The sequence below is a fragment of the Bubalus bubalis genome, chromosome 19, assembly GCF_019923935.1.
Source record: "Bubalus bubalis isolate 160015118507 breed Murrah chromosome 19, NDDB_SH_1, whole genome shotgun sequence".
Lineage (NCBI taxonomy): Eukaryota > Metazoa > Chordata > Mammalia > Artiodactyla > Bovidae > Bubalus > Bubalus bubalis.
Window position 1 is genome coordinate 6,489,065 of NC_059175.1, and position 24,158 is coordinate 6,513,222.

Below are 24,158 nucleotides of genomic sequence, written 5' to 3' on the forward strand. Positions count from 1 at the left end.
CTGGTTTGTTTTTTGACATTGTGTTGTATGAGCTGTTCATATATTTTGGATATTAATTCCTTATTGGTCATATCATTTACAAATACTTCCTCCTATTCAGTAGATTGTTTATTTTATTGATGATTTCCTTTGCTGTGCAAAAGCTTTTCAGTTTAATTAGGTACCATTTGTTTATTTTTGGTTTTGTTTCCTTTGCACTCGTAGACAGATCCAGAAAAGTATTGATGTGCTCTATGTCAAAGCGTATTCTACCTATGTTTTCTTCTAGGACTGTTATCATTTCTGGTCTTAAGTTTAGGTCTTTAATCCATTTGGAGTTTATTTTTGTAAATGGTATAAAAAAAACGTTTTAAATGGTGTAAGAAAAATGTTCTAATTTCATTCTTTTGCATGTAGTTGTCCAGTTTTTCCAGCACTGCTTATTGAAGAGACTGTCTTTTGTCCATTGTATATTCTTATCTCCTTTGTCATAAATTAATTGACCAAAGGTGCACGGGCATTAATTCTTATTTCATTGGTTGGCTTTAATATGAGTGTTTAAGTTTTCTTTTTGACATACATTTAAATCAGCAGGCTCAAGTGGTAGTCTTTTTTGGCATAGTAAAAAAGAAGTCTCCTTACAATAAAATGCTGTGCTATTACAATAAAAAGTTTTCTCAGTACAGGAAGATAGCATTTCTTTTTTTTTTTGAAAACAGTATTTCATACTCTGAAACATTTTGTCCCATGTTGTTTGTTAAAGAGGATGGCATTCCCTGTGGATATGTTGGATAATTGCAGTCATGAGGAACTGGAAAATTCTGCTGAAGATTACATGTCAGATCTGAGGTGTGGGGACCCTGAAAATCCAGAATGTTTTTCTCTTCTCAATATTACGGTAAGGCATCCTGCTGTGATTTTTATCAGTCTTTTCCACTGAGTTTATAATGAAGTTGGTATCCTTTTATTATCTTTTAAAGTGTTAACTAATCACCTTTGAAATTTTTATCAGAAGACTTTTCAGTAGAATGGATAAATATTGATTTGTTAGTACAGCAGCATGGCCAAATGACTGGTTAGCCATATTTGAGCTAACCCAATTAAATCTACTTTAGATTTGGAAATTGTTGTTTTACAAACATTTTTTATAAAAATCAGCAAAAAAAATTTAATTAAAAAATGAAAGAAAAAAAATGAGCAAAACATTACATTACACTTTTTTGTGTCACAAACCTTCTTTTTCCCAAAATATTAAAATTTTTGACTATATTTTGATAGATCGTTAGACATAAAATTATTAGAATTCTGGTGTGAATTTGATGACAGGCAAATTCTCTAACCTCTTTAGGCCTCAGGTTTTTCTTTTGGCAAATGATGTTTATTTAATGAATTCTTAGCTTCTTCCAACGTCAGTATTTTACAGTTCTTTGAATGGCAATGTTATGTGTAAATAGGGAATTAGCGTTCCAGATTGTTAAGAATCTGACTGCAATGCAGGAGACCCGGGTTCGATCCCTGGGTTGGGAATATCCTCTGGAGAAGGGAATACCCCCTCCAGTATTCTTACCTGGAGAATTTAATGGACACAGAAGCCTGGCAGTCTACAGTCCATGGGGTGACAAAGAGTCAGATATGACTGAGCAGCTTTCATTCATTGAAGGCAGAAAAGATTTAAAGTATTGTATATATCTCAGGGGAAAAACACCCTAGTGTCTTTTACTAGAAAATGAAATTTTTTCTCCCTCAAGTGATCTAAATAATAGATGATAAAATTTTTAAATCATTTTATAGAGCATATCATGCTTTTGTTTTTATTCAGATGCATAGCTAGAACACAGTGATATTTATTGAAATACTTTCATTTTTCTCCCAAGTTAATAAAATTCCTGCAAAAGCAAAGTCTATCTCATTTGGTCTTTTTTTTTTTTTCTGGAGGCTAGAAATATCTCTGTGAAAAGAACCTATGCAATTAGTGTTAATGTATATTTAAACTTTTGGTAGAAACATAGTGTTTTTGATATTTTCTTTACCAGCTCTTCACTAATGTTTAATCAATTGTCATTTCAGATTCCTATTAGCCTGTCAAATGTAGGCTTTGTACCTCTCTATGGTGGAGATCAGACCCAGAAAGTTCTTGCTCTTTTTGCACCTGAGGACTCACTCACAGGTCTCTATTTTGCTTAATCTTTATAAATTGAGGAATTCTTCCCCCCAAACAATTAGAAATTTATTAAAAGATGGCTACATGAAGGGATTTTGGGGGGGGCGAACATTTGAAACTGTAAATTTAGGAAAATTAAATTTCTCAGTTGGTTAGTGAGCGAAATACAGTAAGATAGTATAAATGGGGCTGCCACATTGTATTATAAAGTATGGGTATATTTAAGAGTATCCTTAAAAACCTACAAAAGAGTAATATCGTGTACTTTAAGACTTCAATGTTAACCATCATTTATTCTCTTTTAGCTGTGGCACTTTACCTTGCTGATCAGTGGTGGGCTATTGATGATATTGTGAAAACATCTGTCCCTTCTAGAGAGGGGCTTAAGCAGGTAACAAGACCCTGTCATTTTAAAAGTGTTTCTTAAGAGACCATTTCACAATGCGTTTCCCATAAACCGGGATAGTTTTTGAAGTTACTGGGCTATTCTCCATTTTAGTATACCTGGTGATATTATACCCTTTCATTGTTCCATTGTTATGGTGAAACTGACACTTAGATTGGGCTTCCTTGATTCTACTGTGAGGGTCTGAGTATTGAGGGAGGAGGAATGAGAACCTGTGGTTTAATTGATCTGTAGTTAAGCACATCAACTTCAGGTTCTGATTTTTCCTTTTGGGTGGGAAAAAGCTTACTCTCTCTGTGTGGTTGCTTGGGTTCTCTGTCTCTAGGAGAGACTGACCAGGAAACTTGTTTATGAGTAGGGCCATTTTGGGTGGTCCATTCAGTGTTCCAAACAGTGTAGTGGAGAGGAGGTCCACACACTGTAAAACTTGGTCCTTTTTTCTGTCCCCGTCATCATTTTATTAGTTACTTAGAAGATGACATAGCTGGCATGCTTAGCATGCCACAGTGCTGGAAGAGAGAACTCATCTGTAAAGGCAGAATTAAGAAACAAAGAGAAGGATCTAACATGATGAAAATAAACTAGTGAAAAAGGTAAAATAATATCTATGGGTTCAAAAAATTAACTGTATATCATGAAGATCAAACTAAAATGGCAGCACATATGAAAAAGATTGGGCTTTAGTTAAATAGAAGTAAAATCAAGGAAAGAAAGAAAGCTAATAAAAACCTTAAGTTTATACAGAAAAGCCCCATTATCTTATCAATATTTTCAGTTTATATTTGTAGTAGTTGTATCCGCTGACATGCAGAGAGACATTAGGGATTTGAAACCATTTCAAGGGATAAGACTGGAATGGCAGGAGCACCCAAAATCAGATTAGTCTTTTTCTACATTCAGCTTTGATAGGAAATTTAGGAGAATATAATGGCTGTTTTCAAATATTTGTAGACTCTGTGGTCCAGAATATCAAGCAAAGTATAGTTTTTGGAAAAGAGATTTCAGCTCAGTGTGAGGAGGAATTTCATGCTGGTCAGAGCTGTTCAGGAAGGCATAGGTTACCTTGTAAGCTGGTGAGCATGGTCATTACATGTGGTGTTTGGTATTGGAAATCTCTGTCCAGGGAGGTTTTTGGTAGTAGTGTGTGTGTGCCTAATGCTTTTTTCTCTCCCTCCCCCTAATTAGACATTCTTGTTTTTCTTTAAGGAAAGTTGGGGCGGACGTGTAGATTTCATGGTTAGACTCTTGTTTTTAGCAGTGACAGGTATCTGTGGGGAAGACCCCACTGTTCAGTGTCAGGCAGTTGATGAGGGGGTCCCTGTGACTGTCGCCCTGCCTGTAGGAGGTGAGGTTCTGTTTCCATTCTGTGATTGACCCAAGTTTTGTTTTCATCAGACTGCCCTGGTGCCACCGTCATTGCCCATCTGGTCTGGTGGAGGGGTGTGTGTGTGTGTGTGAGGGCAGACAGGTATTCCTGAGAGTTGCGTAACAAACACATGACTGTTTAATGACCATTTTACCTGGAAAGGATGAGACAGATGCCTTTCCCAAGAGCATAATTATGGCTTTCCTTATCAAATGAGATGATTATTTTTAAAGTCTTCAGGGTAACACTAAGCTTTTGTCCCTTTTATTTTCTTTGCTTTTTTTTTTTTTTAATTGTGTAGGCTGGAATGGGTGGAAAGAGTTGACGCACTAGAGATGTTGGGGGCTGCAGTTAGAGTTTGGGGAGACCTGGGATCTCAGCAGTTGGAAGCCAGAAGAGAACACTGACTGCTAAAGTGGAGATGCTGGGCATTGGTATATTGGAAACCTGCTTGCCTATTTTCGAATTTTGCTGCGAAGCATTACTTCATGCATAATTTGTATCCATAGAAATGGATTATTATTGGTGTGAATGACTTGGTCTCATCTTTGTGATAATAAAATGGTTTACAAGTCATTTTGAATGTATTCAAAATGCTTTGAATGTCAGTACGAGATACGGAAGCAGGGAGTGAGGTAAATTGCATCTCTCAGTTGATGCGCATTATAACCGTTGTGCCTGGTGTCTGACTCTCTTTGTAGGTGAGAACTCTTGGGGAGAGAGTGGTTCTGTATGTTCTGAATCGAATTATTTATAGAAAGCAGGAAATGGAGAGAAATGAGATCCCATTCCTGTGTCATAGCAGTACTGATTATGCTAAGATTCTGTGGAAGAAAGGAGAGGCCATTGGGTTTTATTCAGTTAAGCCTACAGGTGAGTCTTTAAAAGTTATTTAAATAAAATATTTATTATGTAAACTCACTTTCTGGACCCCACCTATATCAATGTCCCTTTTAAATTAGTATCTAAATTACAAATTGAGATGGTTTTACTCAGTATTTCTTGTGAGTGCTTTGATTCTATGCAAGTGAGGTTGTTAGGAAAGTCTTGAAAAAAAGATTAAACATTTGACAGGAATATTTCACCACGTATGTGAAGAAAGTTGTATGTTGAGGCTCAAATTTGTCTTCCTTCCCTCTCATTCCCTTCCCTTTATTTCAAGTCCTTGTTCTACTTCGATTCCTATCGCTGTCACTATTACCGACTTTTCAAAGCCCCTCCCTACCTGTGGACCAGATGCATAGCCTTTCTCTTCTAGTTTTAGCTGATTCAGCCTGATAGATTAAAGGCAGCTTTGCAATTACCATGAAAAACAAAGTTCTTTAATATATTTAGAGAATCCAAGCAGCTTTGACATCATTAGTCAAGTTTGGATTTCTGATCCCAGGACCTAACTACACCCTATTCCTGAAAGAGTAGAGCAGCTTCATCTTGCTCTGTGTGTTCTGTTCATTTAGTTCCCTAGAGCTTCTGGAGCCAGAGAAATCAAACCTGCTTAGTCCATGTGCGTACATACTCCACAGCTGACAACCACCATGTAACAAAGGCAGCCTTGCTCTGCACCTAGGCCAGAAGACCTTTCACAGAGAACGCTCACATTATTTTTCTGTCTTTTTTATATTTCAGACTTGCCAAATTTAGCTCTTGTGATCAAATGCCCTCCAAAGATCTTAACAAATTCCCTGCTGACTTGAAGGATAGTTATGACTAATAATATCTTAATCATACAGTTAGTGGACATTTATGATGAGAATTAGTATACATAGTCAACGAAAGGGAGGTCACTTTTTCTCAAGAATAAATAAAACTGTGATCTATAGTTTTAAATGGTTTGGTGTAGTAAATAAGTCTCCGTTAGTATGCTGTTTTATTTTTGTATACATTTGAAGCAGAACCAGTAATTATGTAACTCCAGAAAGATACCATCATTTAGAGGCAGAAAAATGATGTTTTTTAGTGGAAGCCTAGTGCTGCATTGCATAAAGACATCACTTTATTGGCTTAAAATGTTTTCATACATTTGGGGCTGGAGTATGGTTCAATTACTATATGCTTTATTTTATACAAGATAATTCCTATGGGAATTAGAGGCTTGTTGCTGCTCATACTGGCTACAGCAGGGTTTCCTACTGGAAACTAGCTTATAGACATTTGAAGTACGTAAGAGTGTATGCTTTTTCATTTAGAGCATCTCTAGATGAGAGACGCACAGTTAGTACAGGGCACAGCACTCCCCGCTCAGTGTTTCTGGTCGGGACTGGATTCCAGGCGTTGGTCCTTCTTGGATGTGTGTTCTGGGCTCCTCCTCTGCTTTGAGGCTTCTCCTCTCCTTTGGAATCTGGCTTCTGTTTTCTATTTCTGGCATTTAGCTCAGGTTTGTATGCTTCGGCTTCCAAGTGCTACTTGTCTGCCCCTCTTAGCACCTTCCATTCTTCCCTGCTAACTGCCTTACGGCCTGTTTATTTGTCTTTTTCTGCTTTAAGCTCTGGCTCTGTCAGCCAGAGAACAATGGACTTAGATGTGCTTATGCTAGCCTTTGAACCTATAACCATCTAATTCAGTCTGGAAGTAGTTTTCTACAAAGGAAACCCAAATGATTTTTAAAAATTGCCCGGGACAAAAACTGAAACACTTTGTGATAGAACTGTCCTTAATGTATTGATATGTATCAGAAAAAAACTGTACCAGTAGCAAAAAGATAAAGTCTTTATTAAATACATTTGTCGTTGAATAAAAGTCTGTGATTTTCACTTACTATTTATGATTTTTTAAATAAAATGTAAATCAGTATGTAGGGTTATTAGTAGGAACATAAAAATTATCTTGATATATAAGAGGAGACTTTGTTTATGAGGTCAAATCTAATTATAGGAAATGAAGTTCAAGAAAATATATAATTTTGGGGGGCCTGAAATAAAGAAATCATGAGGGATTTATAATTTGTTTATCTTTTGGGTTAGGTAGATGTCAGGTCATTAAAAATAGGTTTTAATAGTAGATCACTGTATAATGTCTGATAGATAACCCTAAAGGGTGCTTGCAGAGTTGAGTAACATCACTGTAATAAGATTTTATGGTCCGTCCTATGGTTATTAAGCATTTTTATCTATAAAAATAAAAGGAACAGAATTAATGCTTGTTGCGTTTTGGTAGTATGTAATATTTTTTCATGGACTCATAAACTGAAAAGAAAAAGGTAAGCTCTATGTATTTCATTAAGAGAGATATTTTCAGTAAAATTTTTTTTTTTGCTGAATAATTTTCCAAATGTATAATATACTTGTGTTTTGATCCGTCATATACTAATATTAATTATAATGAAAACGCAGAATTACTTCTGAATTGGTACTTAGAACCTTATGGTCACAAGGAATTTTAAAAATTTATATTTAAAAAAATTTATATTTATATACAGATATGTATTTACAGAGGAGAATTATTAGATAATCCATATATAACCCAAACATAAAAATATATTACATCAAGATACAGTGTGTAGAATAAATATAATAGAAGGCAGGGTGGAGAGGAACAATGTAAACTTTTTTACTGTTAATAGTTCCGTAGTAAGGAACAGTTTATTCAGTGTATGATGACAGTTATCAAATCAAATTGATAATAGTTTTTAGGGTCCATTTGACACATTTAAAAGAGTAGTGATATAGTTTTTTTCTTTAATCAATATTGTTTATTTGAGAAGGGATGGGGTGACTTCCCTGGCAGTCCAGTGGTTAAGACTCCGCACTTTCACTACAGGGGACAGTGGGTTCAGTACCTGCTCAGGGAACTAAGATCCTCCACATGCCCTAAGGCCAAAAACCAAAAAAGGAAACAGTAAATTTAGATAGAGAATCCTGGCAGGCATCATGTTAATTAATAGATTATGGTTAACATTACCAAGAATAAAACACATCACCCAGGGTCGTATATGAAAAGGACATCACATCTTTTCTGTACTATTTTTGCCCCAAATGCATAATCTCAATTTTATTATGAGAAAACATTAGATAAAGCCAAATTGGAGGTTATTTTACAAAGTAACTGATCAGTAACCTCCAAAAGTATCAAGATGATGAAAGACAAGTAAAGGTGGACAAAGTGTCAAAGACCAGAGTTTAGGAGACATGAAACTAAATACCATATGGAATCTTGGACTGAATTCTGAAACAGAAAAAGGGTATTAGTAGACAAACTGGTGGAAGTTGAATAAGGTCTGCAGTTTTACTGATAGTCTTTTATCAGTGTTGACGTCCTGGTTTTCATAATAGTATTCTGGCTATGTAAGATGTTAACATTAGGAGCATTTGGATGAAGGGTATGTGGGAACTCTGCATATTTTTGAAACTTTTGCTAAGTCTGAAATTATTTTTAAGATAAATAGTTGTTAAAAGTGAAGTTGCTCAATTGTGTCTGACTCTTTGCGACCCCATGGACTGTAGCCTACCAGGCTCTTCTGTCCATGGGATTTTACAGGCAAGAGTATTGGAGTGGGTTGCCATTTCCTTCTCCAGAGGATCTTCCCAACCCAGGGATCAAACCTGGGTCTCCCACATTGTAGGCAGATGCTTTACCATCTGAGCCAGGAGGGAAGTCTTGCTAAAAATTATAGTCTTTATAATGGAAACTTATGATGGAAATTTTAGATGTTACCAAAGATGTGTGAATACATGTTATGTATTTCAAAATTATTTATGGTTACATGAACAAAAAAGTTCCCTTTGAGGAATTTGACTTGTCCAAGAGAAAAAAATATTCTAAAAATGCCAGTTTAAATAGTTCCCCTGGGAAAAGTCCCAACTCGTCAGCAATCTCCATCGTGTACATTAGTTAACTTCTTAATGTCTCCTTCAGTTAAGTTCAGTCGCTCAGTCGTGTCCAACTCTTTGTGACCCCATGAATCGCAGCACACCAGGCCTCCCTGTCCATCACCAACTCCCGGAGTTTATTCAAACTCATGTCCATCGAGTCAGTGATGCCATCCAGCCATCTCATCCTCTGTTGTCCCCTTCTCCTCCTGCCCCCAATCTCTTCCAGCATCAGGGTCTTTTCCAATGAGTCAACTCTTCGCATGAGGTGGCCAGAGTATTGAAGTTTCAGCTTTAGCATCAGGCCTTCCAATGAACACCCAGGACTGGTCTCCTTTAGGATGGACTGGTTGGACCTCCTTGCAGTCCAAGGGACTCTCAAGAGTCTTCTCAACACCACAGTTCAAAAACATCAATTCTTTGGCGCTCAGCATCCTTCAGAGTCCAACTCTCACATCCATACATGACCACTGGAAAAACCATAGCTTTGACTAGACGGACCTTTGTTGGCAAAGTAATGTCTCTGGTTTTGAATATGCTGTCTACTTTGGTCATAACTTTCCTTCCAAGGAGTAAGCGTCTTTTAATTTCATGGCTGCAATCACCATCTGCAGTGATTTTGGAGCCCACAAAAATAAATTCTGACACTGTTTCCACTGTTTCCCCGTCTATTTCCCATGAAGTGATGGGACCAGATGCCGTAATCTTTGTTTTCTGAATGTTGAGCTTTAAGCCAACTTTTTCACTCTCCTCTTTCACTTTCATAGGCTCTTTAGTTCTCCTTCACTTTCTGCCCCAAGGGTGGTGTCATCTGCCTATCTGAGGTTATTGATATTTCTCCTGGCAATCTTGATTCCAGCTTGTGCTTCTCCCAGCCCAGCGTTTCTCATGATGTACTCTGCATATTCTTAACTATGAACAAATAGCTTAGTTTGGACAAGTCACTAATATGATGGAGATCAAAACAAAAACAGAATAAAACCAGTTTGGAAGAGACACATGATGCAAAAATGGAACAACTCTTAATAATTTTTGAATGTAAGAGTAGTTTTTACATTCATGGAATGAGAACAATATGTATTTAAAAATGCCCAAGACTTTCCTGCTGGTACGTAGATAACAATCTACCTGCCAGTGCAGGGGACATGGGTTCAGTCTCTGGTCAGGGAACTAAGATCCCACATGCCTCATGGCCAAAAAAAAGGAAACATAGTAAGTTTACGCAGCATGCTGGCAGACACCATGTTAACTGAGAGATCATGGTCCAGGAAGATTCCACATGCCTCGGAGTAACTAAGCCCGAGACCCGCAGCTACTAAGTCAGCGCGCTGCAGCTGCTGAAGCCCCGTGTGCCTGGAGTGTGTGCTCTGCAACAGGAGAAGCTGGCACAGAGAGAAGCCAGCGCACTGCAGAGAGTAGCCCCCGCTCCGCACAGCTGTGACTGTGCACAGCAACAAAGCCCAGTGCACCCAGAAATAGTTTACTTACTAAAAAATAAAAGAATGTCCATAGATCACAACATAAGGAAGATAAAGTTGATGATGATTATAAAGGCGAGCAGTCACAGCAACAAAAACGGCACAAAAACTCCTAAATGAAGGAAAATATAAAAGAAAGAAAAGATAAAATTAGCAGAACAATCTGAAGAACAGATGTTTCAGAAGGAGAGAACAGAGGCACTGGAGGGGAGGGAATCACCAATCAAGTAGTTAAAGAAAACATCTCAGAATTATAGAACATGCATGTCTGAGTTAAAAAGGCCCTTTGAACAGCCATCACAGTGAATTAAAATAGGCCCATACTGGAGGTAGATTGTTGTGAAATTTCGAATATCTTGGATAGAAAAAAGATTTTGTGAGACTCCGCAGAGAGGGGGATTTATACATAGGATCAAGAATCAGAATGATGTAGATTTTTCAGTAGCAACACCGAATACTCTTAAGTGGAATAATGCCTTTAAGATATTGGAAGAAAGTGATTTTCATTGTAATTCTATACCCAGATTATAAATGAAGTATGAGAGAGAAGGAAATTTCTACATAGTTAATTAAAATTTCTTTTTTTTTTTTTTTTATCTCTTATGCATCGTTTTTCAGGAAGCTAGAATTTATGCTCTGTTAAAATAAGGAAGGAAATAAAGAAAGAGATTAGGAAATGAAGGAGAGAAATATCCCCAAATCACAGCTCTGATCATTCTGGGGCTTCTCTGTCCCGATTGGTAACCATTAGCTTTATGTAGCTATTTAAATGGAAATTAGTTAAGATGAAATAAAACTGAAAATTGTTTCTCAGTCATACTAGCCACAGTGTAAGTGTCCCGTGACTGCATGTGGCTTCCACGCTGAAGAGAAGAGATACAGGACATTTCCATCATTGCAGAAAGTTCTTTTGGACAGCACTTTTCTAGAGATTGACTAATTGATTGATCAGGAAACTCTGAGTCATCGATTCAAAAGTATGGAATACCTGATGTGTTTGCACTTATCAAGATGAGTTTTATAAAGTTAAGGGAGACTTTCTTGAGGGATAAGTTTGAAGTGAACACTAATTAATGAGTGATAAACCACTGTTAAGGTGTATCAAAAAGCAATGCAGGATAGAAAAACAATTCTGATAGACCACATGGCTCAGTTATCAAAAGTGTATGTGTGTGTGTGTGCATAATGTAATTGCTGAAGATTGGTCTAGCCAAAATTATATATTACTATATTGAGGTAATAGGATAAGGCGTGTATAGGATGTGTGGTTATGGTATAGTGAGAATTGTTCAGTCCCTAAGTCGTGTCTGACTCTTGGCAACCCCATGGACTGCAGCGTGTCAGGCTCCTTTGTCCTTCACTATCTCCTGGAGTTTGCTCAGATTCATGTCCATTGAGTTGATGATGCTGTCTAACCATCTCATTCTGTCACTGCTGTATTGGGAGTAGGGTGTGTGAATGTGTTAATATATAAAAGTTAATTCTCATCTTCTATACTGGGAAGTCAGTATCATGCCTAAAATGGAAAAATCAAGAAGTAGTAAGTTATTTAGAATAACTGGAAATACTATATTATATATATATATAAAATATATACAATGTTATAATATATATTATACATGTATATAATAACTGAAAATAACTTTAAATACTGAAAAAGATGAAAGTGCTTGTTTCTGGGGGATGGATAGTGTGTTTGTGTGTGTGTGTTTTCCCCAACAAGTCTTAGAGGACTGTTGTGCGCTGACAGCGTATGTGTGAACTTTGACAGAGAGTTGAAAGTGAGCACTGTCAAAAGGACTATTCCCAGAGTCTGATCGGTGTCTACCACAAAACTAGGTGAAGTTTCTAAATCTCACAGGGCCTGTGACGATCAGGTCCACCTATTAAAAGGTAAAAGGGCTATACTAACTAGAAAACGGCTCGGGAGAAAAGTCTCATACAGGAATGAAAAATAAAACCACTTGTTAATTCAGTGAAAGTTTTGTTAACTGTCCTATGTCAAGAAAGATAAAAGATAGTAAATGTGTATAAATCAGATGTCACATTTTAGTGTAGACAGGGGAAAAAATTTGAAGACAAGTGTTATTTTGGAAATACTTCTTATTTGGCTTCAACTGTAAATCTCCTTGATCCATTTTGAAGACTCATGTTTTGGAAAAACATAAGATCTAATCTATCTAATTATCTAATTGTTGATTATCTAATCTATCTAATTGTTGATTATCAATCTAATCAACACCTTTAAAATCAGTTTGTTAACTTGCTTCCAAAGGGATTTATTTATGATCGATATCAGGAGATGTATTTTTGGTTTTTGAAATTTCTATTTGAAATAATATTTAGTGGAAGTGTTTTTTCCTCTCTTCATTTGCTATTAGCTTTTGTTACAACTTTCTAACTTCTTTTTACTCGGAGCTATAGCTATGATCTTACCTCTTTTTTTGGACAGGTCACCCACTTTCTGCTCACTAAAATTTAGATTTCTGGCCCTTCTGTTCAAGATTTTTTGAGGAATAACAAAAATGTGACATAAAATAATAACTTTTGATAGTCTATATTGTCATTGTTCAGTTGTTCAGCTGTGTCTGACTCTTGGCTACCCCATGGACTGCAGGCTTCCCTGTCCTTCACCATCTCCCAGAGCTTGCTCAAATTCATGTCCATTGAGTCTTTGATGCCATCCAACCATCTCACCCTCTGTTGTCCCCTTCTCCTCCTGCCCTCAATCTTTGCCAGCGTCAAGGTCTTTAACTGCATTGAAGGAAGGTGCCCGGCTGGCAAGCCCCGCTGCGATTCCTGCTGCTGTGGGAACAGAGGCATTTGGACCTTTAGCTGTGCCAGTGGCCCACTTAATACCGTATGAGAGTTGTGATAAATCGTGAAATTATGGATTTTGTTTTAAGCCAGTACATTTGGGGATGGTTTGTGAGGCAGCAGTAGGTAACTGAAGGATTGTGAATCAGAAAGCCATCCACTACCCAGAAACAACCATGTGGCATTGTTATTTAAAAACGAAACTTTTTAATGTTGAGCTTTCCAGATTTGGTTTATTGTAACAGCTCACATTACCTTAACTGATTTATAAAGCATGAAGACTGTGATGAGAATACTTCTCTAGTAGTATATGACAAGGTCTCATGGAAAGATATCTAGTAGCATTATTTCTTTAGGATTCACTTTATGCTGTGTGTCTGTGGAGACAATCACACACTGATGGCTTCATAAGGTATTTAGCCAGGTTTTATGAAGGTGAGAAGAGAATTTATGAAGGTGAGAAGAGAATGTCTAATCGGGAATTTTTCCGATTAGACAAAGTAGAAATGGTGATGCCATGAAAAGAGAGAGTCATTCAATTGTGACAGAACAGCTGTTCTTGAATTTGATGCCTAGATCCTGAATGATATTGTGAACATTTATTCATTTACTCAGAAGTTATTTGTATTTGCTATATTGATAGGGAAGGAGAAGAAGGGGAGGAGAGCGAATAGGAGAAAGAGCAAAAAGCAGAAATTGAGAGATAGAAATAAAATGTTTGCAAACTCTATCCTCATGGAACATACATTTAAGAGGAGGAGATAGCAATGGATAGACAAATAGATGATATGCTCTCAGGTACTATGAAGAAAAACTAGATTAAAAGAATAGTGTGTGTTGGGGGTGGGCACTATTTAAAATAAAGGTACTATTTAAATAGACTAATCAGGGCAAGCATCTCTGAAGGTAGTGAGGGAACAATGAGGAAGGAACTTCTCTTGAAGTTTCAAGAGAAGAGGTTTTTAGAGGTCTGAATTTCACTCTGGGTGATAGGAATCTGGTGGAGGATTTTGAGCTTGGAAGTAACACAATCTGGTTAGCCTTCTATAAAAGTAGCTGTGTTGTGTGGAAAACCAGAAAGAGAGATGGCAGGATTAAGAGTGAAGTTAGTTAAGAGGCGGTTGCAGAAAACTCTGGTGAGAGGTGAAGAAAGGGGTAGAAGTCTTCATAATTAAGATAAATTATGAAGTCATTGCTGCAGTATTTCTAATGGATTATGCGTAGGCTGTGAAGGAAAAGTCAAGGATGAGGTCTCAGGTTTTGCTCTGAGCCCCTGATAGAATGATGATGAGATTTACTGAAAAATTAGGAAACAGGAGAAGGAGCAGGTTTGGGGAGTATATGAAAAATCTGATTATAAAGAGTTTATTAGAGTCATGTGTACAAATTTGTTGTTCCATTTACATTTTTAAGCTTTATTAAGGTTCATTTACATACCATATGATTTACCCATTGTCGTTGTTCAGTTGCTCCGTCGGGCCTGACTCTTTGTGACCCCGTGGCCTGTAGCACACCAGGCTTCCCTGCCCTTCACCATCTCCCGGAGCTTGCTCAAACTCGTATCCATTGAGTCGGTAATATCATCCGACAATCTTGTCTGTCCTCTGTCACCCCCTTCTTCTCCTGCCTTCAATCTTTCCCAGCATCAGGGTCTTTTCTAGTGAGCTGGCTCTTTGTATCAGGTGGCCAAGATATGGAGCTTCAGCATCAGTTCTTCCAATGAATATTCAGGATTGATTTCCTGGTTTGATTTCCAGGGTTGATTGACTGGTTTGATCTCTTGCAGTCCAGGAGACTCTCAGGAGTCTTCTCCAACACCACAGTTTGAAAGCATCAATTCTTCGATGCTCAGCCTTCTTTATGGTCCAACTCTCACATCCATACATGACTGCTGGAAAAACCATAGCTTTGAATATGCAGACCTTTCTCTGCAAAGTAATGTCTCTGCTTTTTAATACTGTCTAGGTTTGTCATAGCTGTTCTTCAAGGAGCAGGTGTCTTAATTTCATGGCTGTGGTCACTGTCTGCAGTGATTTTGGAGCCCAAGAAAATAAAATCTGTCACTGTTTCCATTGTTTCCCCATCTATTTGCGGTGAAGTGATGGGACCCAATGCCATAATCTTAGTTTTTTGAATGTTGGGTTTTAAGCCAGCTTTTTCACTCTCCTCTTTCACTCTCATCAAGAAGCTCTTTAGTTCCACTTCACTTTCTCCCATAAGCTGGTGTCATCAGCATATCTGAGGTTACTGATATTTCTCCCAGCAATCTTGATTCCAGCTTGTGCTTTATACAGCCCAGCGTTTCTCACGATGTACGCTGCATAGAAGTTAAATAAGCAGGGTGACAAGATACAGCCTTGACGTACTCCTTTCTCAATTTGGAACCAGTCCGTTGTTCCATGTCTGATTCTAACTGTTGCTTCTTGACCTGCCTACAGGTTTCTCAGGAGGCCGGTAAGTTGGTCTGGTATTCCCGTCTCTTTTTATCTGTCTTCTTGACTGTAGCCAATCTGGTGGGTGTGAAGTGGCATGGCATTGTCATTTTGAGTCGCATTTACTAAATGGCTAAGGATGTTGAGTGTCTTTTCACATGCGTTTTGGCCATTATTGTGTCTTCTTTGGGCTATCTGTTCAAATCCTTTACCCATTTTTAAATTGAGTTGTCTTTTTTTTTTTTAACCCTTCTCACTTTATTGTGGTATGACTGACTTGGAGAAAATGAACCATGTTGAAACTTCACTTGGTTGTGCTCTGACTTATGTATACAGCTGTGTTTGTGTTTGTTGTGCTCTGACTTATGTATACAGCTGTGATACTAGCTCTACAGTCAGGATAGTGGACAGATCTCTTATTCCCAAAAGTTTCTTTGTGCCTATTTGTAACCACCCTTCCTTCCTCAGCTTGTCCCCAAGGAAACACTCATCTGCTCTCTATTATTATATATTAGCCTGCTTTCTAGATTTTTATAAATTGGAATCATATAGTACATTTTTTTTTTTGGTCTGGGTTCTTTCAGTATGATTATTTTGAGGTCCATCCTATTATAATTCACATATCATCAAGTTTACCCTTAAGTGATTTTCAGTATGTTCACAGAGTCGTGCAACCATGAGTACTGCCTAATTCAAAAACATCTTCATCACCTCAAGAATTCCTGTACCCTTTAGCTGTCTGTCACTCCTCATTTCCTTTATCTTGGAATTCCTGGAAGCCACTAATCTCCTTTCTGTCTAGATTATTTATCTTAAAATATGTTTTTTAATCTTATTTTATTGTGGTAAGAACACTTAACAGAAGACCTACTGTCTTCAGACTTTTAACTATAGATTACAGTATTGTTGACCATAGGTGTCGTGTTGTATATAGCACGTCTCTAGAGCTTGGCTTTACTGAAACTTGAAGCCTGTTTTCCCTCACTCTGCCCTTGACACCCGTTGTTCTGCTCTCTGCTTCTAGGAATTTGACTGTTCAAGATGTCTCATGTAATTGGAATCATGCAGTGTTTGTCCTGTGGCTGACTGACTTCGCTTAGCATAATGTCCTCAAGGTTCATCCATGTTGTTGCATAAGGCAGATGGACATTTTTTTGAAGCTGTTTGTATATATCCTACACAACACGCCCCCCCACCCCCCCCATATTTTCTTTATCCATTCATTCATTGGTGGGCCTTTAGGTTGTTACCACATCTAGGCTATTGTTAATAATGCTGCAGTGAACATTGAATTGCTAATCTCTTCGAGATACTGATTTCCATTATTTTGGATATATACGCAGGAGTGGGATTGCTGGGTCTGTGATGGTTCTATTTTTAAAACTTTGAGGAACCTCTGTGCTTTTTTTCATAGTGGCTACACCATTTTGCATTCCCAGTAACAGTATACAAGGGTACCAGGTTTCCATACCCTTGTTAGCATTTGTTGTCTTTTGTTTTGCTGGTAGCAATCCTGATGCGTATGAGGTGAAACCTCGTTTGGTTTGCTGTTACCCTGATGATGGGAGACATTGAACATGTTTTATATACCTGTTGGCCATTTGTGTGTCTTTGGGGAAATGTCTGTTAAATCCTTAGCTCATTTTTAGGTTGGGTTTTATTTGTCTTTTTATTAGTGAGTTGTAAGCATTTTTCATATATTCTAGATAGAAGTCCCGTATCGAGTACATAATTTGAAAGGATTTTCTCTCATTTTGTGGATTGTCTTTTTACTTTCTTGTTGATGTCCTTCGAAGCACTAGTTTTTATAAAGTCCAGTTATCTTTTTCTGTGTCACTTTTGCTTTTGGTGTTATAGCTAAGAAGACTTTTCCTGACCTAAGGTGATGATTTACTGCTGTGTTTTATGCTAAGATTTTTATAGTTTCAGCACTTAAAGTTATGTTTATGTTCCATTTGCAGTTAATTTTTGTATGTGGTCTAAAAAAGGGGAGTGGGACCCAATATCATTCTTTTGCATATGTGGATATCCAGTTGCCCTACCCCCATTCATTTTAAAAAGACTGTTCTGTTTCCATAGAAATGCCTTGGGACTCCTGTCAAAAATCAGTTGACCAAAAATAAGAGGTTTTGTTTCTGGAACTTCTGTTCTGTTGATTGCTATTTATTCTTGTGCCAGTACCACACTGGCTTGATTACTGTAGCTTTGTAGCTTTTAAAATGGGAAGTCTTCCAACTTTGTTCTTCTTTGTTAAGATTATTTGGGTCATTTGTGTTTTTTTGCATTTCCATATGAGTTTTAGGATTACTTTTGTCAATGTCTGCAAAAAATCCAGCTGGAATTTTGAACCTATAGGTCAGTTTGGGGTGTGTTGACATTCTAACAATGTTGTCTTCTGAATCATGAACAATGGGATGTCTTTCCAGTTATTTAACTGTTCTTTAATTCCTTTGGCTTTTTGAAAAATTAATTACTTAGTTTTGGCTGTAATGGGTCTTCACTGCATCCCAGGGGCTCTTCGTTGCTGTGCATGGGCTTTCTCTAGCTGGGGTGAGCGAGGGCTACTCTGTAGTCATGGTGTGTGGGCTTCTCGTTGCAGTGACCGCCCGTTGCAGAGCAGGGATTCTAGAGTGCGTGGGCTTCAGTAGTTGTGGCATATGGCCTTAGTTGCTCTGCAGCATGTGGGATGTTCCCTAACCAGGGATGGAACCTGTGTCCTCTGCATTGCCAGGCAAATTCTTAACCCCTGGACCACCAGGGAGGTCCCTAATTCCTATTAAATGTTTGTAGTTTTCAATTTTGTACTCTTGCCAAATTTATTCCTGAGTATTTTATTATTTAGTGATGCTCTTGTTAGTGGAATTGTTTTCTTAATTTCATTTAAAGATTGTTCATTGCTGGTGCCTAGAAATACAATTGAATTTTTTTTTTTTGGGGCCACTCTGCAAGGCACTTGAGGGTCTAGATCCTAGTTCCCCAACCAGGGATCAAACCCACGCCCCCTGTAGTGGATGCCCGCAGTGTTAACCACTGGACTGCCAGGGAAGTCCGTAATTGATTTTTGTAAGTTGATCTTATATCCTGTAATCTTGCTGAACTTTAAAAACTTTCAGTTTTAATAATTTTTTAGTGAATTTCTTAAGATGAAAATCTTAAGGTCTGTATACAAGAAGGTTTCCTTTCTTTCTTTCTTTCTAGGTGCTTTTCATTTCCTTTTCTTGCCTAATTGCCCAGCTAGAACCTACTTAAGATATTGAATAAAAGTGGTGAGAATTAACATTTTTATCTTGTTCTTGATCTTAGGGGAAAATATCTGGTCTTTCACCATTAAGTGTGATTTTTATTAGCTGTGAGGTTTTTCATAGATCCCTTTATCAAATTGAAGACCTTGAGTATTTTTATCATGAATATGCTGGATTTTGTCTAATGCTTTTTCTCTGTATTTGGAGATGACCGTGTGTTTTTTGTTGTATTTACATTTATATGAGCTCTTCCATTCATCTTGGAGTAAGTTTCATGCATTACAGAAATAAAAGATTGTGATCATAAGCATTTGGATAAATGGTAGAAACCTTGAGAGTAGGTGAGATTACCCAGAGAGAGCATATAGAAAAAGATTGTGGCCAAAGGTGAAGCTCTGAGGAGTGTAAACATCCAAGCTGCCTCTTGTGCAGTGCTAAATTAAATTTCATTTCAACTAGTAGATTTTTAATGAAAAGTTCATCTAAGGTTGTAGTCCATTCCACCCCCCCCCGCCCCCCCACTAATTACTAAGTACTTGTGCTGTTGATGTGTCTGAAGAATCTCTAGTAACGGGAAGTTTTTCTGCCCTTTATTTGATTTCTCTTATATCTGGGTAGAACCTGATAGAAATATAAAAATAAGAATTTAAGGTATAGTCACAAGAAGAGAATTAGCATGGTTTTTTGAAATGAATATGTACATGGTGAGTAAGTAGAACTTTAGACTTTGTAAAAACTGTTAGTTCCATAAATTGACCTTGTTAACACTATTAGATACTAGACTCTACCTTTTCTCTGTTTAAAGGAATGTTTATGTAAAAATAGAAAAAAATCAATTTGTGGGAAATTTACTTCATATATTTGGTATTCTGAGGCATGCACAACAGTAAAAGCAATAGATCTTCAGGCAGTATTACGAACTAGATAGGATTCTCTTCTCATGTTTGCTTTGTCCTTTGAATTAATGTTATTTTTAAAGTAATGTCTCTTGATTTCTTTATCACTTCTAGCAGTTACTATGAGAGAACCCTAATTTTAAGGCATTAAAAAAGCTAGTCATAGTAGCTTGTTGGTGAGGCTACCCGTTAGACTAATAAAAATTTTATGTATTTATTTTGGATTTATTGAGTATAATTGATAAGTTGAAGTTGTGATTTGATACACATTACAAAATATTCATCATAATCAGTATATTAATTGCCTAACATGGTTGCCATTTTCTTTCTTCCTTCTTTTATATATATAATGTGTGTGTGTGTGTGTGTGTGTATAATTTTATTTACTTTTGTCTGTGTTGTGCCTTTGTTGTACGCAGGGTTTCCTCTCATTGCGTGGCTTCCCTTGTTGCAGAGCACGGGCTCTGGGGTGCTCAGGGTTAAGTAGCTGTGGCTCCCTGGCTGTGGAGCACAAGCTCTATAGTTGTGGCACATGGGCTTAGCTGCTCCATGGCATGTGAGATCTTCCTGGACCAGGGATCGAACCCCTGTCGCCTGCATTGGGATTTACATATACATATTTACAACTGAGCCACCAAAGAAGCCCTCTTCCTTTCCTTTTTTGAGGTGCTAATGCTTAAGATCTATGGTTTTTTTTTTTAATTTGATGTGCATACTCGGTTCTGTCCAACTCTTTTCTACTCCAGGTACTGTAGTCTGCCAGTCTCCTCTGTCTGTGGAATTTTCTAGGCAAGAATACTGGAGTGGGTTGCTCTTTCCTCCTCTAGGAGATCTTCCCTACCCAGGGATCAAACCCGAGTCTCCTGTGGCTCCTGCATTGGCAGGTGGATTCTTTATCACTGAGCCATCAGGGAAGCTTGAGATCTACCTTTTTAATAAATTTAATGTACATAAAGCAATATTGTTAATTACAGCCACTCTGTAAGACATTTTGACCCTTATTAGTGTCCTAACTGAACATCAGTGGTTAAGAACTAAGTATATAACAATGTGTGTTACCTATTTTGAATTTAAATTAGTTGTCTTGGTGTGTGTGTGCTTAGTCGCTCAGTCGTGTCTGACTCTTTGTGACCCCATGGACTGTATAGCCCACCAGGCTTCTCTGTCCATGGCGATTCTCCAGGCAAGAATCCTGGAGTGGGTTGTCATGCCCTCTTACAGAGATTATTGCAAAAAGTTATTGAAGTTCTCCAGCTTAATAATGAGTAATTCATTATATGGTTGAACTTAAAATGCCTTGCTATATTGACTATCTCATCAAATGATATGATTGGTAAAAGTTAATTTGTGAAAGGTTTGTTGCCTGAAATTTTGTTTGTTTCTTGAACTACATCATTATAACTATCCAAAATCATGTGAATAATATAACTGAGAATAATTGTTTTACTTGAAGTACTAAAAGAGTAGAGTACTGACCAATAGCTAACTTAAAAAGTGACTCCGGCATGATGTCCTCTACTTAGAGACTGTCTTAAGATACATTATAGAAGCTTATACATCTGTTTGAAGGGTCAAAACCCAAATCAGGATTCTCAAAAGACAAATCAGTGTAGCTCTGTAATATAATAAGGGGAGGCATATTTACTTACTACTACAAACACTTCTCCTATTAAACCTTAAATGTACAGGATATTTTAAAAAGTGTATTCACAGAGGAAAGATTGCTGACTTAGCCATTTCTAAAAACCAATGTTTCCATTTAGTCCTAATCCATAGTCCTTAAAAATTTGGAGAACTAATTCACTTCTTTGCCGTCATTAAGTAGATAAAAATGAAACTGTACTCACTAGGGAAAAAGTAAAGGGAAAAGATGAATATTCACGTACTAAGGTTGGAATTGGATACTTCGTGTACTTATGCAATCACCAAATACTCTTTAAGTTTGAAATTTTAATAGTTGATGAGCTTTAAAGTGGTACAGGTCTATGGACAGAGATATATATTCAATCATACAATTCATCAAATGGTAATAGTTAATTTGCATGAGATACTGTTGCCAGCTGTAAAATACGTAGTTCTTCTCATCATCTCAGGTATACGTTATGATATGTAATAGCTGGAAAGCATTTTATGTTGTAAAATTTATGCATTTATTTAACATTAGTGATGTAAGAAAAAATAACCAATTTCAGACTTAACTCATGTTCTCTAAATATATATACCTACATGGTCTTTTAAATGTGAAAAATTGTTGGATTTCTGTTTTATGACTGCAGGAAGCACATGTGCCTCGTTTCTTACCCAAAGCTACCAACTGCCAGTTCTGGATACAATGTTTGTAAGAAAGAAATATCGAGGCAAAGACTTTGGGCTTCATATGCTGGAGGACTTTGTTGATTCCTTTACAGAAGATGCACTTGGCTTGCGGTATCCCCTGACCTCTCTCATGTACATAGGTAATTGGATTAAGTTTTTAGTTAAACTTGTATCAGTGTCACTTCTGACTTGTTTCTGCACTTTATCTTAAATGTGTGTATGTCAGTATTAAGTAAATTACATTCTTGACTCTAGGGTCAATAGAGTCTATGTGCCCTTACCTCGCATAAATGGCATTTTGCGGTATGGTAACTTTTTTTTAAGAAATTGAAATAGAATTCACATACCATTAAATCCACCCTCATAAAGTGTACAGTTCAGTGGTTTTATTATTTCACAGCTGTGCAACCATAACCACTATCTAATTTTAGAGCATTCTCAACATCCCCAAAAGAAGCTCTGTACCAATTAGCAGTCACTCTGCCGTTCCTCCATTCCTTCGTCCCCTAGCAACCAACGACTAATCTATTTTCTGTGTCTATGGATTTACGTATTCTGGACATTTCATATAAATGTAATTGTATGATATATTGTAAGCTCTTTGTGTCTAACTTCTTTCGTTTTGCATAAATGTTTTCAAGGTTCATCCATGTTGTAGTCTGACTCAGTGCTTCATTATTTTTTTTTTAATAGCTGAGAAATATTCTATTGTGTGGATATGCCATCAGCAGTTGGTAGACTTTTGGATTGTTTCTATTTTTTAGATATTATGAATAATGCTACTGTGAACATTTGTGCAGTTTTTGAGTGAACATTGCTCTGGTGTATATATCTAGGTGTGGATGAAATAGCTTGGTTATAACCTTACCAAACTGCTCCTGAAAGCAACTGCACCATTTTACATTCTTGTAAACATTGTATGAGGGTTGCTGTTTCTCTACATCCTCACCAATGCTTACTATTATTTGTCCTTTTAAGTTTTGACCACACTGCAAGGCTTATGGGATCTTAATTGCCTGATGGGATCGAACCCTTGCTCCTGGCAGTGAAAGCGCAGAGTCCTCACCACTGGACTGCCGGAAAATTCCATTATTTGTCTTTTTTACTGTAGCCCTCTCAGTGGATGTGGAGTGGCATCTCATTTTCTGGATGCACATTTGGTGTTGAATATCTTTTCATGTGCTTATTAGTCATATATGTATCATCTTTGGAAAAATGTATATTTAGACCCTTTAACCATTCTTTCTTTGGGTTATTTGTTATTTGTCTGTGGTAGGTTTTTTTGTTGGCTCTCAGGGATCAGACCCTAACCCCTTGCTTTAGGAGTGTAGAGTCTTAATCACTGGACCACCAGGGGACTCCCTGTGGTAGCTTTTTAAATTAAAAAATTCAAATATACAAAAAAAAAGTAGGAGGTAACAAAATACTCATGTATCATCCAGCATGTAGCATCCATAGAAATGGATTATTGCCAATGTAGTTGTACTCCTGTCCTATCCAATTAGCTTATTCTCTCCCTTCCTTGAAATAAGCACTGTAGGTACGGAGTTAGAGAAAGCGGGGTTCACAAAAAGAATGAGACCGGCACTGTACAGGAACAGGTCACCTTTAATGAGGCCAGAAGGGGTACCAGTCAGATTAGTGAGCTCCTGCACTAACCCAAGAAAAGATCAAGTATATATAGGCATATATGTGGAGATCTACTGTCTTAAGGGGGCCTGTTCTCTAAGGTTGTTCAGAGTAGTTCTCTCTTACACGGCTGGGGCAAGGAATTCTGGAGATCGGCCAGAGGCTGGACCAGCTGGGAGCTGGGCAAATCAACCTTAATGTCCATTTTCTTTCTTCGGGTGAGAGAGTTCTTTGTTTTGCATAGAATGGTGGGGAGGACCGGGAGGGGAGTTTAACTCCAGGCTGTTTTGAGCTGTGTAACTTTCCTTCAAGCAGTGTCCTTAATTTGGCATTTCTTTTCCCCATGCATTTATCCGACTTTATACACACACACACACACACACACTCCGACAATGTCATGTTTTTTTTTAATTGTCCTTTTGGTGTGGGATTTTAGTTGCATCAGGTGGGCTCTTTAGCTGTGGCATGTGGGCTTAGTTGCCCCAAGGCATGTAGGCTCTTGGTTGTCCAGCCACGGATCAAACCCGAATCCCCTGCATTGGAAGGCGTGTTCTTAACCACTGGACCACCAGGGAAGTCTCAGTGTCATATTGTTTTACCTGTTTAAAGGCTTCAGGGAATTCCCTGGTAG

General features: G+C 37.5%; 1 protein-coding gene across 6 annotated transcripts in view; it reads left to right on the plus strand.

Moving 5' to 3' along the window:
- Positions 1-24,158, plus strand: part of FAM169A (family with sequence similarity 169 member A) — a 65,956-nt gene that overhangs the window by 19,876 nt on the left and 21,922 nt on the right. For 5 of the 6 annotated variants that reach the window (XM_006055397.4, XM_006055395.4, XM_025270853.3 and 2 more), the window contains exons 2-6: positions 743-877; positions 2,047-2,146; positions 2,446-2,531; positions 4,614-4,785; positions 21,859-22,038. In XM_006055397.4, coding sequence (XP_006055459.4) covers positions 746-877; positions 2,047-2,146; positions 2,446-2,531; positions 4,614-4,785; positions 21,859-22,038 — 670 coding nt within the window. In that variant the 5' untranslated portion in view covers positions 743-745. Of the gene's footprint in view, positions 1-742; positions 878-2,046; positions 2,147-2,445; positions 2,532-4,613; positions 4,786-21,858; positions 22,039-24,158 lie in introns of those variants that run through there. The other variant, XM_044932536.2, reaches the window with a different exon arrangement.